This window comes from Sus scrofa, chromosome 17 (assembly GCF_054392235.1).
Source record: "Sus scrofa isolate SSC_HxYL_T2T_F1_AM1 chromosome 17, Sscrofa_HxYL_maternal_Yorkshire_Landrace_v2.0, whole genome shotgun sequence".
NCBI lineage: Eukaryota > Metazoa > Chordata > Mammalia > Artiodactyla > Suidae > Sus > Sus scrofa.
The window spans coordinates 56,497,677-56,514,024 of NC_139399.1; the positions used below are offsets into that span (position 1 = coordinate 56,497,677).

General features: G+C 44.4%; 2 protein-coding genes across 22 annotated transcripts in view; both read right to left on the reverse strand.

Annotated features, from left to right (window-relative positions):
- The window catches only part of SLC13A3 (solute carrier family 13 member 3), a 134,931-nt gene that overhangs the window by 37,679 nt on the left and 80,904 nt on the right, over positions 1–16,348 (reverse strand). For 12 of the 21 annotated variants that reach the window (XM_085004103.1, XM_085004099.1, XM_085004094.1 and 9 more), the window contains 2 exons: positions 6,059–6,324; positions 2,308–2,471 (listed from right to left, as the gene is read on the reverse strand). In XM_085004103.1, coding sequence (XP_084860229.1) covers positions 2,308–2,471; positions 6,059–6,121 — 227 coding nt within the window. In that variant the 5' untranslated portion in view covers positions 6,122–6,324. Of the gene's footprint in view, positions 1–2,307; positions 2,513–2,680; positions 5,116–5,740; positions 6,325–16,348 lie in introns of those variants that run through there. The other 9 variants (XR_014832486.1, XM_085004106.1, XM_085004102.1 and 6 more) reach the window with 5 other exon arrangements.
- Positions 14,038–16,348, reverse strand: part of TP53RK (TP53 regulating kinase) — a 49,870-nt gene continuing 47,559 nt past the window's right edge. The window contains exon 4 of the transcript XR_014832489.1: positions 14,038–16,043. The gene's annotated coding sequence lies outside the window, so the exon portion shown is untranslated. The remainder of the gene's footprint in view (positions 16,044–16,348) is intronic.

The window sequence follows — 16,348 nt, forward strand, 5'->3', positions numbered from 1 at the left end:
AATAAAATTTGAATTTCAGCACCCACAAGTAAAATTTCATTGGAACACAGCCATGCCCACTAATTTACACATTGTCTCTGGGGGAATGCTTTCTCCTGGCAAGGGCAGAATTCGAGTGGTTGTGACAGAGGGGCCAGAAAAGCCTAAAATATTTACTGTGAGGTCATCACAGAAAAAGTTTTTCATCCCCTACTATAGAACACTTCTCCCTTCCACCTGAAAGACTTCGGTTTTGTATAGATCCTGGCTCTCCTACTTTACCAACAACATGATTGATCCTGGACATATCACTTCACCTCTCCGAACCTCACCTATAAAATATCTATAATCATTTCTAGCTTTCAAGGTTGTTCATGGAAATAAAATAAGCAAGACCCTTTATTGCATGATGGGGAAATGCCCATACTCAGCAACTGAGATGAACTTAGATGGTACATGGGTCAATATTTAGATTTTTTACAGGTATATATTTGTTTCACTCCGTATTCAAAAAGTATATAACCAGCACACAAAGCCCATGGTTTCATGGAGAAGGTTTGTTGTGTTGGTTGGGGTAAATGATTTAAAGCTCCTGGGGCAGATCTATCACCCGTTTCTCAAGCTGCATCTTCCATCTTTGGGTCCTAAGTAGCATCTCTCATCCCCATCCTCCTATTCACATCCCAACGAGCAGGAGTAGGAAGCAGGAAGGCCAGGACCCTGAAGTTTCACACATTGTTCCCACTCACATCCCATTAGCTAATCTTGGCCACATGACCAAGTCTAACTGCAAAGGAAGCTGAGACATTCAGACACTTCTCTGCACAGCCATGTGCCCAAGTGAGGGTTCTATTACTGAAAGAAAAAAGGAAGAATCAATGCCGCAATCTCTGTCCATATATATACCAGTTTAAAACTGCCTTTTGAAATACATGTATCTAAATAAAAAGAAAGATGTTTTATAGTAGATGGGATGTGGCAGCCCTTTTGCAACCATGAGGGAAAGCCCAAGGGAGTCACAGAGATGCCTGTGAACAGCCCTGACATCCTTGTGCCCCTGAAATGATCCTGGAACTGCCCTTCTCTGACTTCTTGACATTTGAGGAAAATAAACTCTTGTTCTTTATGTCATTTGCAGACAGGTATCCTTTTACTTGCAGCCAAAAGAATTCTCACTGGTGCAGCTGATTTCATGGGTAAAAGAGTGGGCTCTGCAGCCAGACTGCTTGGGTGCAAAGTCAGGCTCAGCCATTTGCACGCTGTGTGGCTTGGGGAAGTCACTTCCTTTCTCTGAGCGCTCATTCAGTGATCTTAAAACATGGCAGCTACTTGTGTTTTGTTTTATTTAGAACACAATTTCGGAGGTTTGAATGAATGCAGTCCCTTAGTTCATGGCACATTCTCCCTATCTGTTGCTTAAAGGCCCTCTTTTGCCTTATTTATTTAAATTTATTTAGCTCCCTTTATCTCCATTTACCTTCCCAGAGAAACCACTGTATTTAATGTGTAGCTTTTCCTTTGTTTATGTTCTTGCAAAATGTTTTGTCATTTGTGTTTTTACTTTTCATAATGGTATTGTGTTCTAGGTCTCATCCTGGCTTTTTTCCCAAACACAGTGGTGTTTCATGAAATTTATTTATAAAACTACATGTTCCTCTAATTCTTTGCTCCTAAAAGCAACGCAGTGCTCAGGGGTGTGTACCCACCTCGCTCTATTTTCTTTACCGGCGAGGATGTTCCCATAGCTCCCAACGTCACACCACAGGGCAAGCTGCTCTAAACATAGTCATATGTGTCTCCCTGTGGATCTTTGTCAGATGCCTTCAGCACTTGCATTCAGGATTCAAACTGCTGGGTTCCAGGCTACATGCACACTTAATTTCATTAAGTATTGGCAGGAAGCCCTCGAGAGGAGCTGATGGTCCGCACTGTCTAGCAGTGCACAGGGTTCCAATGGCTCTCTTGCTGCCAACACTGGGCACTCTCCAGCTTCCTTATTTCTGCCAATCTCTGTGAGGTTAATCCCATTGTTGTCTCAGCTTGCACAGTACCTACTTTCTAAGGCTGTTTTGAGAGGCCAAGGAGATAATGTACGTAAAGTGTTTGACTCATTGGTAAGTACATAGTAAATGCTCAATAAATACAAAACATTTTAAAGGTACCATGGTTTGACTTAGTTAATTCTCAGGTATTAGTATTATGAAAACACTCGGCATACAGTAGGTGCTAATCAGTGCCTCTTTTTGCCTTCCCCGGCATCCTTTGGACATCCCCTCCCCCATCCTGCTACCTTGCAGAGTTGCTTCTGGACCCCTTCCACAGCCTCACCTGCATTCTCTTCGCTGTCCCAGCTGAGGTCCTTCCGAGCCTCCTTCTGGCCAAAGAGGCTCTTCAGGATGGCGTTGGCGATGGGCAGCATCATGGCGGTGGAGGCGGTGTTGCTCAGCCACATGGACAGAAAGGAGGTGGTCACCATCATCCCCAGGATGAGTCTGGGAACAGAGGGAGCCGGAAGCAGATCCAGAACCGAGGCCTCTGGTCCCAGCTGCCCCCCCCCCCCCCCGCCGGAAGCAGATCCAGAACCGAGGCCTCTGGTCCCAGCTGCCCCCCCCCCCCGCCGGAAGCAGATCCAGAACCGAGGCCTCTGGTCCCAGCTGGCCCCCCCCCCCCCCCCCGCCGGAAGCAGATCCAGAACCGAGGCCTCTGGTCCCAGCTGCCCCCCCCCCAACTTCTTACCGATGGAAAGTTAAGGGCCAGAGAGGACAAACTAGTGACCAAGTGGAAACCAGATCCACTCACCATGCTATTCTATATCTAAGGAAACGACTGACTCAGTGTATGTGAGGGAACTGACCTCGGGTGCCCAAGGTGAAATAGTTCCAAAGACAAACCAACCCTGAAATGTACCCTCCTTTGCCCCCAAATCCTTGACAGCTCCCATTGCAGAAGAAAGTTGCCTTGGTTTGGCATCAAGACTCTCCACTATTTCACTCTAAATGACCTTCTCAGCCTCCTCTCCCAGTTCCCTTCCCTCTCCTCCCAGGCACCCCTGCTCAGCCGCTGCTGAATTTCTCGACAGCTTCCAAACATGCCTTGATGCCTGACATTGCTTGTTCCCTCCCACCAAAAGGAATCTAAGTTTCTAAATCTAAATGATTTTTTTCCCTTTACATTGCACTCTTAATCCACCTGGAATGTGTTTAGATGTGCAGAACAAATTCACATCTAAGCAGATTTTTTTTTCCGAAGAATAAACCAATGATTCCAATACCCACCATTTATTGACTCCTTCCCCTCCCCATGGACTTAGGTTTCTTCTGGATTATTTATCCTGTGTTTTAAAAACCTATTTCTGAACTAGTGTCATGTTGTTTTCATTGTTGAAATTTTAAAAAATGTTTGATAGCAGCCTCACCAGTTCTTCAAGGTCAAATGTAATCTCCTCCAGAAAGAAGTTGCCCCTACAGCTCGTGTGGGCTCCTAGAGCATCCAGTGCCCTTGGGTATCACATTCTGCTTTGCATTGGGATCAGTTCTATGGAAGGACCCTCTCCCGCGGGATTGACAGGATTGACAGCCCCCTCCTGAGGAAACAGCTACAAAGCCCAGCAGAGTGCTTGGACCAGAGAAAGTGCTAGAAAACTCTGAGTTATCCAGAGCTTTCTTCTCCCTCATTACTACCCCCATTCCCATCACAGACAGAGTTCTCAAAGCTGTCCGTCCTGTCCATCTCCACTGCCACCACCCTACTCCAAGGTGTCACTCTATCTCATCTAGGCTGCAACCGGCTTCTCACCCTCATCTGCTCCCCCAGATGGCAGCCAAGAGGAATTTTTTAAAAATCTAAATCTGGTCGTGTCACTCCCCAGCTTAGAATGTTTTAAAGCAGAGATTCATAACTATGGAGGCAATGGATATAATTCAGGATGGAAATGATTGGGGGAAGTGCATCTTTATTTTCTTAACATCTAATAGAAATTAAATATTGCCTTCAGTGATAAACATGGGCAACAGCATTCATTAGTATTAGCAAAGGACTTGGTCATCAACTAAGATCACAAAAACTTTCATAACATCTTAAAATACCAGAGACACTCAAAACTGCCTCGAAATTATAGTTATTAGGCTTGTCACTAGATCTCATCATTTATTGTGTTCATAAAGCAGTACATATAGTATTTTATCACAGATTTGTGTGTTTTTAAAAAATTGTTTTGGAGTTCCTGTTGTGGCTCAGTGGTTAATGAACTCGACTAGGATCCATGAGAATGTGGGTTCGATTCCTGGCCTCACTCAGTGGGTTAAGGATCTGGTGTTGCTGTGAGCTGTGGTGTAGGACACAGATGCGGCTCAGATCCTGCCTTGCTGTGGCTGTGGTGTAGGCTGGCAGCTGTAGCTCCGATTCAACCCTTAGACTGGGAACATTCATATGCCACGGTGCAACCCTAAAAAGACACACACAAAAAAATCATTTAGATAATTCATTTTGCTGTAATATTGTTGTGGTTGTTCTTTTTTAAAATCTTACGTATTGTGCTCTATGCATTTAAAAACATTACTAGCGGAGTTCCCGTGGTGGCGCAGTGGTTAACGAATCCAACTAGGAACCATGAGGTTGCGGGTTCGGTCCCTGCCCTTGCTCAGTGGGTTAACGATCCGGCGTTGCTGTGAGCTGTGGTGTAGGTCGCAGACGCGGCTCGGATCCCGCGTTGCTGTGGCTCTGGCGTAGGCCGGTGGCTACAGCTCCGATTCAACCCCTAGCCTGGGAACCTCCATATATGCCTCGGGAGCGGCCCAAGAAATAGCAACAACAACAACAACAAAAGACAAAAGACAAAAAATAAAATAAAATAAAATAAATAAAAACATTACTAGAGGAGTTCCCGTGGTGGCGCAGTGGTTAACGAATCCGACTAGGAACCATGAGGTTGCGAGTTCGGTCCCTGCCTTTGCTCAGTGGGTTAACGATCCGGCGTTGCCCTGAGCTGTGGTGTAGGTTGCAGACACAGCTCCGATCCTGCATTGCTGTGGCTCTGGCGTAGGCGGGGGGCTACAGCTCTGATTCGACCCCTAGCCTGGGAACCTCCATATGCCGCAGGAGCAGCCCAAAGAAATAGCAAAAAAAAAAAAAAAAAAAGACAATAAATAAATAAATAAATAAATAAATAAAAATAAAAACATTACTAGAAAGGAATCCTTAAGATTCAACAAATTGAAACAAATTAAAGGAACAACAATAACCCTATTTTAAAGGCCATTCAATTCTCTTAAGAGTTTAAATCCGAGCCGGGGAGCCTGAGGCCCCACAGGAATGGGCCCTGTCTCTCCATCTCTCAAAAGCCATCTTTTCATCCACTCCCCACCCACCCTGCCACCTTGGTTGGTAAATAGCAAACCAGGATGATAACAGCTGGCATTTACTGTGCAGCTACTGCATTGTCATTTTACAGGCAGAGAACAGGGTGAGTCACTACCCAGAGCAAGAGAGGCGAGATTTTGCCCAAGTGGTCTGAGTCATACTGCTAATATGGCCCCCTCTAAAACTATTGAACACAAGGAGTTCCTGTCATAGCTCAGCAGTAATGAATCTGACAAGTATGCATGAGGATGTGGGTTCGATCCCTGTCCTTGCTCAGTGGGTTAAGGATGCAGTGTGACTGTGAGCTGTGGTGTAGGTCGCAGACGTGGCTCGGATCCAGTATTGCTGTAGCTGTGGTGTAGGCCGACAGCTGTAGCTTCCATTGGACCCCGAGCTTGGGAACTTCCATATGCTGTGGGTGTAGCTCTAAAAAGCCAAAAACAAACAAACAAACTACTGGACAGGAATCCGGTGGGGATGAGGTCTGGGAATGAGCATTTCAATTCGCTTCCCATGTGATTCTTAAGCACTTTTGAGAACCGCCCAAGAGCCTTGCAGTGTATCTGGAAACTAAATATTTGAGAAATGAATAAGTAAGTGGATGGTGGGCTATGAGTTTGTTGCCCAGGATGACAAGACTGGGAAGAATGAGTTTGGGCTCCAAGAGATGTGGCCCCCTCTGCCTTCCCGCCAGCGGGCTGGACCCATTACCTGGCCTTACCTGGCCGGCTGGACCCCAATGAACATCAGAACCTTGAGGGCAATTCTCCGGTGCAGGTTCCATTCCTCGATGGCACTGGCCATGATCAGACCGCTGAGGAAGAGGAAGTTGGTGTCCAGGAAGTACTGGGAGCAGACCTTGTTGGAAGGCAGGATGCCCAAGAAGGGGAAGAGGATGATGGGCAGCAGGGCTGTCACTGAGAGGGGCAGGGCCTCTGTGCACCAGTACACTGCCATGAGCAGGATGACGAATAGGCAGCGGCCTTCCTGCAGAAGGGAGATGCAGGCTCAGGAGGGTCAGCAGAGCTCAGGGTGTCAGAGGGAGCAGAGGTCCTGGACCAGAGCCCATCAGGGCACGTTCCTTGGGGAGGCAGTGGAGAGGATAAGTGTCCAAGGCTCAGACCTTGAGCAGGTGGTGCCACCTACCTGAGCCTCATTTTACTCAACCATAAAATGAGGAAGTTGTATCTGTTCATTTTATAGGTCTGTTTGAGGATCAAATGGAATACCCATTGTCTTAGAATGGACATGAGCATGGGAGTGAAAGTAGTTTGCTTGACAGGGAATCCCAGAAAGCTCTGGAAGAGAAATGAGTAAGTGAAACAGAGAAGGAAGCCAAGACAGTGTGTTAAGGAGAAGGCTACCACTGTGGGCAGCTGTGACTCAATCCTGATGGGGACCCCAGAAGGAAGTGTAGATCATGCCTCAGCATAGTCCCCCTGGGAGGCAAGGAAGCTGGTCATGGCTGGTTGAGGGCTGCTCCTGGGAGCATTAACTCCCCTGCACTTCCAACCTGCCCTATGCAGCAGCCAGAGAACATGCAGAGCATCCTGGGTTCAGTAAGAAGCTCTCGGCACGTGCAGAATGGTAAGTGCCAATGGGGATGTAGATGGAGCACCAGTAGCAACTGCCACATCCACAGCACAATATCCAACACCTGGAACACACTCTATACACAATACTAATAATGACTGATATTTACTGGGTCATTAAATACCATGTATCGTTTATTCCTCACAAAATTCTAGTGAAGTAGATACAATTATTGTGACCATCTGATGGGTGAGGAAACTGAGATGCAATGAGGTCACTAGCAAGGCAACAGTTGTGCAAACAAGGCAACTCTCTTAACCAAGTACTCTATGGCTGTTTTCAATTGAGTACTAGAGCCTATGACAGGCTGACAATGCAATTTTAAAGATTCAAAACAAAACTGGTCAGTGGTTGCTGAGGCTGGGGTTAGGATGTTTGTGTTTTGGGGGCGGGGCGCTGCAAAGGAGGGCAAGGGAAAACTTAGAGGTGATGGAAATGTTCTGGAACTCAACTGGGGTGGTGATTACATGGGTGTATACATCTGCCAAAGCTTGTTAAACTATTCACCTGCTCGTGAAATAAGTGGGCAAAAATGAGAGTGCGGGATACATCGGTGTCTCATAGGATTCATAATAATTAGTGTCTTATTACTCACACAGTCACAGTTTGAATCCACTGTGGGGATCTTGCACCTTCCTACCAATTTCTTGGATTTGGTGCTCTCTGGTGCCATTTTGTTCTTCTTACTCCTTACTCACTGTAGGTTTTATTGACTTTTTTTCAGTAACTTTATTCACAGGAGAACTGAACTGATGAAATGAATTCCATCCCAACAGAACATATCTTTAGTTACACAGGGTGGACGTCAAGCTATGTGCAGACACTATGATTAGTTAATCCATCTAAAGGGACAAAGGTAGATCAATGGTCCAGGCAGATCAATGAAATGGCTTTGGCAATAATCCAGACAAAAAATACTGACTGGTAGGGTCTGAAGGGAGCAGTGTAGGTCGTGAGAAGTGGTCAAGTTCTGCATCTATTTCTAAGGTACAACCTGACGGCTTTGCCAAGGATTTGTTATGATGCATAAGGCAAAGAGAGAAGCCAAGGGTAAGTGTTGGCCTCAGCAGTAGGAAGCAGGAGGCTATCATTTTCTGGAAGAGAGGAGACTGTGAGACACACCACACCCATCTCCAAACCTTGAAAACACATCCTGAGCCTCTGCTTAACACACCTGATGTTGGAGAATTTCCATTTCCCAAATGCCTTAGCTTTTGTACCATTAACTTAAGAGACCTACAAAAAGTCTTCTGCAGAGGGATTTTTTGCATAACAAATCCTCTTTTCCCATTTGTCTGTTTTTTCTTTTGTTGCTTGTACCTTTGGGGTCATATCCAAGAAATCATTGCCAAATCCAATGTCCTGAAGTTTCTGTCGTATGTTTTCTTCCTAGATTTTTATAGTTTTTTAGGTCTTAATATTTAGATCATGGATTCATTTTGAGTTAATTGCTGCATGTGATGTTAGATAAGGTTCTTAAAAAACTCATTATTTTCATATGAATATCTAGTTTTCCCAGCACAACTTGATGAAAAGGTTGTCCTTTCCCCACTGAGTGGTCTTAGGGGCGCTTGTCAAAAGTCATCTGATCATACATGTGAAGGTCTCTTTTGGGGCTTTCTATTCTGTTCCATTGGCTATATCTGGGTTATTTTGTTTGTTTGTTTTGCTAGTACCACACTATTTTGATTACTGTAGGTTTGTAGTGAGTTTTGAAATCAGGAAGTGTGAGTCCTCCAAATTTGTTCTTTTTTAAGATTGTTTTGGTTATTTGGGCTTCCCTGAGATTCTGCACGAATTTTAGGATGAGTTTTTCTATTTCTGCAAAAAAAAAAAAAATTGGAATTTTGAAATGGATTGCACTGACTCTTTAGACCACTTTGGATAGATTGTACCTTAACAATATTAAATTTCCAATCTATGAACACAAGCTATGTTTCTATTTACAGTCAATCCCCTATGTATGATGGCTAAACTTACCATTTTTTTAACTTTACAATGGTGCAAAAGTGATATACCTTCAGAACAATTTTGAATTTTGATCTTTTTCTGGACTAGTGTTACGCCATCCCATCCTCTCTCCTGATGCTGGGCAGTGGCAGCAAGGCTCAGCCCAGTCAACCACACCATCGTGAGGGTAAACAACCAATAGACTTACAACCATTCTGTACCCGGACAACCATTCCATTCTTCACTTTCAGTACAGTATTAAATAAGTCACAGGAAATAGTCAACATTTTATTATAAAATAGGCTTTGTGTTAGACACTTTTGCCCAAATGTAGGCTAATATGAGTGAGCACATTTAAGGTAGGCTAGGCTAAGCTATGATGTTGAGTAGGTTAGGTGTATTAAAAGCATTTTTTTTTGGGGGGGGGCTGCACCTGCAGCATATGGAAGTTTCCAGGCTAGGGGTTGAATTGGAGCTGCAGCTGCTGGCCTAAGTCACAGGCACAGCAATTCAGGATCTGAGCCACATCTGTGACCTACACCACAGCTCACAACAACGCCATATCCTTAACCTACTGAGTGAGGCCAGGGATTGAACCCGTGGCCTCTTGGATACTAGTTGGGTTCATAACCCCCTGAGCCATGATGGGAACTACAAAAGCATTTTTGACTTTAGATATTTTCAACTTACAATGGGTTTATTGAGACATAACCCCAACATAAGATGGGAAAGATCTGTATTTATTTCTTTAATTTATTTTGGCAATGTTTTGTAGTTTTCATTGTACATGTGTTTCGCTTCCTCGGTTAATTCCTAAGTATTTTTTCCTTTTTTTTTTTTTGTCTTTTTGGGGCCACACCCATGGCATATGGAGGTTCCAAGGCTAGGGGTCAAATTGGAACTACAGTTGCTGGCCTACACCACAGCCACAGCAACACAGAATCCGAGTGGCATCTATGACCTACACCACAGCTCACAGCAACACCGGATCCTTAACCCACTGAGCACGGCCAGGGACTGAACCCCACATCCTCTTGGATGCCAGTCAGGTTCATTAACTGCTGAGCCACAACAGGAACTCTGTATTTTATCCTTTTTGATGCTATTATAAATGAATTATTTTCTTAATTTCCTTTTTAGATGGTTCATTATTAATGTATAGAAATGCAACCAATTTTTATGTGTTGACTTTGTATCCTGTATTCCTGAATTCTTTTTTCAGTTCTAACAGTTTGGAGTTGTTGGGGTCAGGGAAGAATAATTATAAAACAAAAGGACACCACTTGAAATGAATATTCCAAGAAGTCAAGTTATTGGACACACACTTTAAAGATCAAAAGCAAAAGCAATAATACGAAATCAAATCCCATCATGAAAACTTGCCTCAGTTCTGATTTCCTAACATCCTTTTGGTCCAGTTACCAGGTGGATCCCTACATGTCAGGGATGAGATAACTTAGATAATCACAGATTTTTAAGTATTCCTAACTTTCAGCCCTTTGTCTAAGGAAAATTGTACATCAAACCACAATATAAAACAGACAAGCCCTGAAAGTAAAATTCCATTTAAAAGGAGTTTTTATGGGTGAAAGGGGATGAGGAGCTCTCTACTGGGCCCCTCCATTCCCTTCTTCCCTTCCTCCCTTCTACCCACCCTGGGAAAACCCTAATACCTCCCTGATTCAGGAACCCAATTCATGACCATCACCAACCCCCCTAGCATTTCCCAGCTTTTAAGATGTGAACACTGAGACCAGAGAGGGTAAATCTCAGACAGCAGATAGGTGAGAGAGATGGTTCTAGAACCCCAAACTGGGGTTCCCAGGCAGCTGAGACCCTGCACCAGGTTAGCTACAGAAAAAGCCTTCTTTGCCTCAGTGGGTGCTGAGAGCCAAAGGTTCTTATCTCAGCGTTCTACAGAGGGAAAGAGAAGGATGGGCAGGCCCATTCCAGGCACTCCCAGTGCAGCAAACAACGATGCAGAAAAGTGGCAGCCCAACAAACAGCATCCTGTCTACAGGAGCTCCTGGAATGCCCACGTTCTGCCAGGGGAGCTTCAAGGATTACCTGGGAAGCTGATGTATCCAAAAGTTCAGACCACAAAAAAGCAAATTTGGCCACTAAGATCTTCATAGGGTTGGGAACCTGAGAGTCCACAAATGAACCTGAATAACAGATAGAGACAGTTTCCATAGCTCTGAGAGGTCAAGTGACTTTTCTGAAGACACAGCTTCCTAGAGTTGGAGCCAGGTTTGAAGCAGAAGCCCATGTCTTGGCACCTCGGGTGGCAGAGGCTTGATACCCCTTGGCTCCATCTCCTTATCCTGCTTCATTTCTCTTCATATAATCAGTTGCTGCCACCTATATTAGTGTTCTCCAGAGAAAAAGAACAAATAGGACATATCTAGATACATATGAGAGATTTATGACAGGACTTGGCTCATGCAGATATGGAGGCCAAGAAGTCCTATCTGCCATCTGTGACCAGGAGAATCAGGAAAGCTGATGATGTGAGCCTGGTGAGGCCCAATCTGAGCCCCAAAGCCCAAGAGCCATGAGCACCGATGTCTGAGGGCAGGAGAAAATGGATGGTTCAGATCAAGCAGAGGGAACATGCTCTCCCTCCACCCTTTTGTTCTATTCAAGCCCTCAGCTGACTGGATGATAGCCACCTGCGTCAGTGAGGGCAGAGCTCAGTCTACTGCCTCAAACGCAATCTCTTCCACAGACACACTCAAATAATGTTTCACCAACTAACCAGGCATCTCTAGCCTAGTCAAGCTGACGTGTAAAACGAACCTGAAGATAGATTTTATACCTTATTGATTTTTTCCTCTACTAGAATGTAAGCTCTAGGGGAGCAGTGACTGTGTTCCTGAAGCCAAGAACAGTGCTTGGCACATAGTAGGGGCCCAAAATAATTGTTTTTTTTTTTTTTTTGGCTGTGCCCAGGGTATGTAGAAGTTCTTGGGCCAGGGATCAAACCCGCACCATAGCTGTTACCAGAGCCACAGCAGTGATGCCAGATCCTTAAGCCACTGAGTCACCAGGGAACTCCCAAAATATTTGTTGAATGACTAACACATGCTTCTGCAACTCAGAGCCATTGCTTCGAACATGCTAACTATCATCCATTCAGCAAATACTATTCCTGACCACACGCTAGGCACTAGACTGAGAGCTGAAACTAGGAAAATGACTGAAACATGGTCAATGCACTTTTACCAACAAATCTGACTATGCCAAACATAGGACAGTTCTCAACTCAAATGACCTTATCAGACTCTACCCACCAAATATCCCTCAAGCAGTATACTGGTAAATGTTTAATAGATTGCTCTCTGAAAAACTGTGTGTGTCTTTGGGTGTGTTTGTGTATAAAACTTCTTGATTATTATTCAATTCAGCGAAGCAAAACTCGGGTCATTGACAATGAGTTTAGTTCCACCATGGATATTGGTTATATTTTCATTTATACTAATTATTAAGACAACATAGAAACAATGAAGAAATATGTCAGAACATCACTCATTTACCAATGGTGTGAGTGTCTTCTTTATTGAATTGAATGATGATTTTCAAATACTGGAAGAATTGTTCCTCATTTTCTGTGCTACTCACAACGTGACAGCTATAGATACAACGCATTTTAAGTTGGATCTACATTACTGACTTTTTCCATCACCTTCTTAAGTCTAGACAAGCAACCAACCAATAAGCTAAGCCCTAAATTGTAGTGTTTACCGATTTCTTTGGTGTAAATAACCCCCACGTGGCTGATTTCAAGCCACCAAGTTACACCCATGAGCACAGAGTTGGAACGAGACGGACAGCGTTACGACACTGTAGAGTATTTCCACCGCACACGTAGATGTAAATACCTCAAGATTGTAGATAATAGTAAAATAACTAGGCATTGATGAGCTTTGAATGTCTATTACCTTTGTTTCAATATAATTTTTTAAATTATAAAAAATATAATTATTATCACAATTCATATTTCATTTCAATTGCTGCCTATGTTTAACAACTAGCTAGCAAAATTGATGAAAATTTAACCATCAGATCTTGCAAGCCAGTACATGTGCTCCAGGACACTGCTGTGGGCCTCTAGGCAGAACATCCATGCAAACCCCCCAAGGAACCTGGGTCACATTCTGGCGCAATTTTGGCACTCTTCAACCTGTGTGTGCTATCATGCTCCATAATGCATCCATTTAAAAAAAAATGTACAGTTATTTTCTGTCAAATATTGCTGCTGGCTTGGAAAGACATGCTACCATCTATCCTGTTTTATATGCCATCTGACAGACCAAGAGGTATTTCACTCTGGAAGATATACGTCTGTCTTAATCAGCTCAGGCTGCTGCAAGCAAAGACCATAGCATGGGTGGCTTAAACAACAGATGTTTCTCACAGTTCTGGAGGCTGGAAGAGCCAAGATCCAAGTGCCAGCAGATATGGGTTCTGGGGAGGGCTCCGTTCCTGGCTGGCAGAGCGCTCTTTTCTCCCTATGTCCTCACTTGGTCCTTCCTTGGTGTCAGGCATGCAGAGAAAAGCACTCTTCTCATAAGGGCTCTAACTCCATCATGGGGCCCCTGCCTTCGTGAACTATCTAACCTTCCAGCTTCAAGAGGATATTAAATGGACAGTATGAACCACTTTATACCAATGAATTTGATAACTTAGAGGAAATAAGAAATTCTTGAAAAACATAACTTATTCAACTATCAGAAAAAGAAATACAAAAGCTGAATATTTCACAGTCTATTAGAGAAACTGAATCAATCATTTAAAACCTCCCTGCAAACAAAGAAACAAACAAACAAAAACAACCTCAAAGCCTTGCTGGCTTCAATGGTAATTCTACAAAACATTTAAGGACTAAATAATACCCATCTTGTACAAACACTTCCAGAGAATAAAGGAGCACTTCCCAATTCATATGGTGAGGCCAGGGTAACGCTGTCACCTGGCTTATCTTGACAAGGGCATGACAAGCAAAGAGAATATCATAATGATTGAGGTCAGTGGCATGAAAAGTCTCCTGGAAAATCTGAACTCCGAGAAGCTCGGTTCAGAATTGCCTTTTCGCTTCTGCCTCACATCACAATGCAGGAGAATAATTATGGTAATAAGGACAACCACAGCCACCAACATGTTTTGAGTATTTATTGAGTTCCAGGCATTTTACATGTATTAATTCATTTAATGAGGGGTCCTATTATTTTTCAGAAGGGATTATAAAATACATTGTTTAATCATGCATAGAAAGCTGTGACTCAGGTAATTCGGTCCCAGTGTAGTGTGGAAATTCACGAACTGCATATCTAAACAGAAATTCTAGTTTTTAAACTCTTTTCCCTTAAACATTTAAAAGACTCTAAGTATGATGACAGCTAACAATGAACAAGTGCTTACAAGTGGCCAGGTAGTTTCCCTAAAAATCTACATGCATTAATGCATTCGATTCTACAGCCATGCTTGGAAGCAGGTACTATTATCTTCATTTTACTCATGGAACAACTGAGGCAAAGAGGGTAAGTCAGGTAACTTGCCCAGCGTTGCTGAGGCAGAGCCAGAATTTGATCGCAGGTGGTCTGACTCCAGCATTTGCACTCTGTACCACTCCACATCTCTGCATGATCCATGGCTGCCCTTATCAAATTCCTGCATCCTCTAATTCTCTAGCATCCCTGGAATCTCTTCCATTCCTGGGCCAAAAAGACCCCTCTCAAGTTCACTGGCCTGCCCTTGCCATCTGTCCCACCATCACTTCTCATCTGTGCCCCACTATTCCCAAAGGGCACAATCTAATAACCACCATGTCCCTTCCTAATTCCCCCATCCCAGGAGCCTCATCCTTCCATGCTGGCTCTTTTTCTCCAGAAAAAAATCTAACTGGAAGCTATAGTCCCCTCTCTCTTCATAAGGTAGCAACTACCACCATCACCACAGTAAGACTACCCAGAACCAACGCTCACTGACAATGTACTATGTGCCAGACACCTTTCCAGCTACTGTCCCTGCATTATCTCAGATTGGTTGTGATTGTCATAACATCCTCAGGAAGTAGGTTCCATGATTATATCCATTTTACAGATAAGGAAACTGAAGCACAGAGTGGTTACGTAACCTGACTAAGGTCATAAGAGCAGCCTGCGGGATAAAACAGGTACCTTGGTTCCAGGGCTTCTGCTTAGGGTATGTCATTATAGAAGCGGGAAATGGGGAGAAGATAACCACGTTCCTCCCAAATGTCCAATCAGGATAGCAATGAATAAATCTTTAGCATACGTATACCCATCCCATGTAGCATTTGGGACATATACTAAAACTTTTATTCACTGTTCATCTGAAATTCACAGGGAGCTGGGCACCCTCTATTTCATCTGGCAACCCTAGCTGGACCAAGACTCCAAAGATGTGAGGAGGAAAACCCCAAGTGTTCCTTTAAGACCAGGATGTGGGTCACCAGGCCCACTTTAAGTCTTGCCTAAGAGGTCTGCTGCTTTATAGGTATGCCCCTCAAAAGTCCATTCACAGCAGACCAATGAAAAACCAGGCACTGGAGGGGCACAGCCCACCAGAGAAAATGTAATCTGCAGGGCAAGTGTTCCTCCCACCCCCTACGATGCTCACGAGAAGTGGGGACCCTCTAATCCCCACGTCCTATGTTGCTCACAGAGAACATATCTGAAGATGTGCCAGACCCCCAGAGGGGAAGCCAGCTGAGCAGAGGAGTCAGAAAGTCCTCACTTGCTCCCTGGCCCCTTCTTGCCCACCCTGGCTTCTCTCACAGTGGATGTTGGAAACCTGGCTCTAGAACATGAGGAAGAGGAGAAGCCTAAGGAGGAGCCGGGGAGAGAAGGGTCTCCTCACTGGCTCCCAGCCCCTGGAGCACCCAGCTGGGGGAGGGGGAAAGACTTCACTTCCAACCAGGTTCCACATGCCCAGCCTTGCCTGGAACTGCCCATCCTAATTTCTGGATAGAGACCATATTTGTGTACTCAAGCAACTGGAGGATTTTAATCGCTTCTCAAGAGTGATGGGGAAAGTCAGGGGGCGGGAGTTTAGTCCAAGTTGTAGAAGAAGAACATCCCCTACTAAATACATTTTAGAGCAACAGCTGGAGAGAAAAATAAACATGACTTTTTAAAAAACTAACTTTAGGAGTTCCCGTCGTGGCGCAGTGGTTAACGAATCCGACTAGGAACCATGAGGTTGCGGGTTCAGTCCCTGCCCTTGCTCAGTGGGTTAACGATCCGGCGTTGCCGTGAGCTGTGGTGTAGGTTGCAGACGCGGCTCGGATCCCGCGTTGCTGTGGCTCTGGCTTAGGCCAGTGGCTACAGCTCCAATTCAACCCCTAGCCTGGGAACCTCCATATGCCGCGGGAGCGGCCCAAGAAATAGCAACAACAACAACAACAACAACGACAAAAGACAAAAGACAAAAAAAAAAAAAAAAA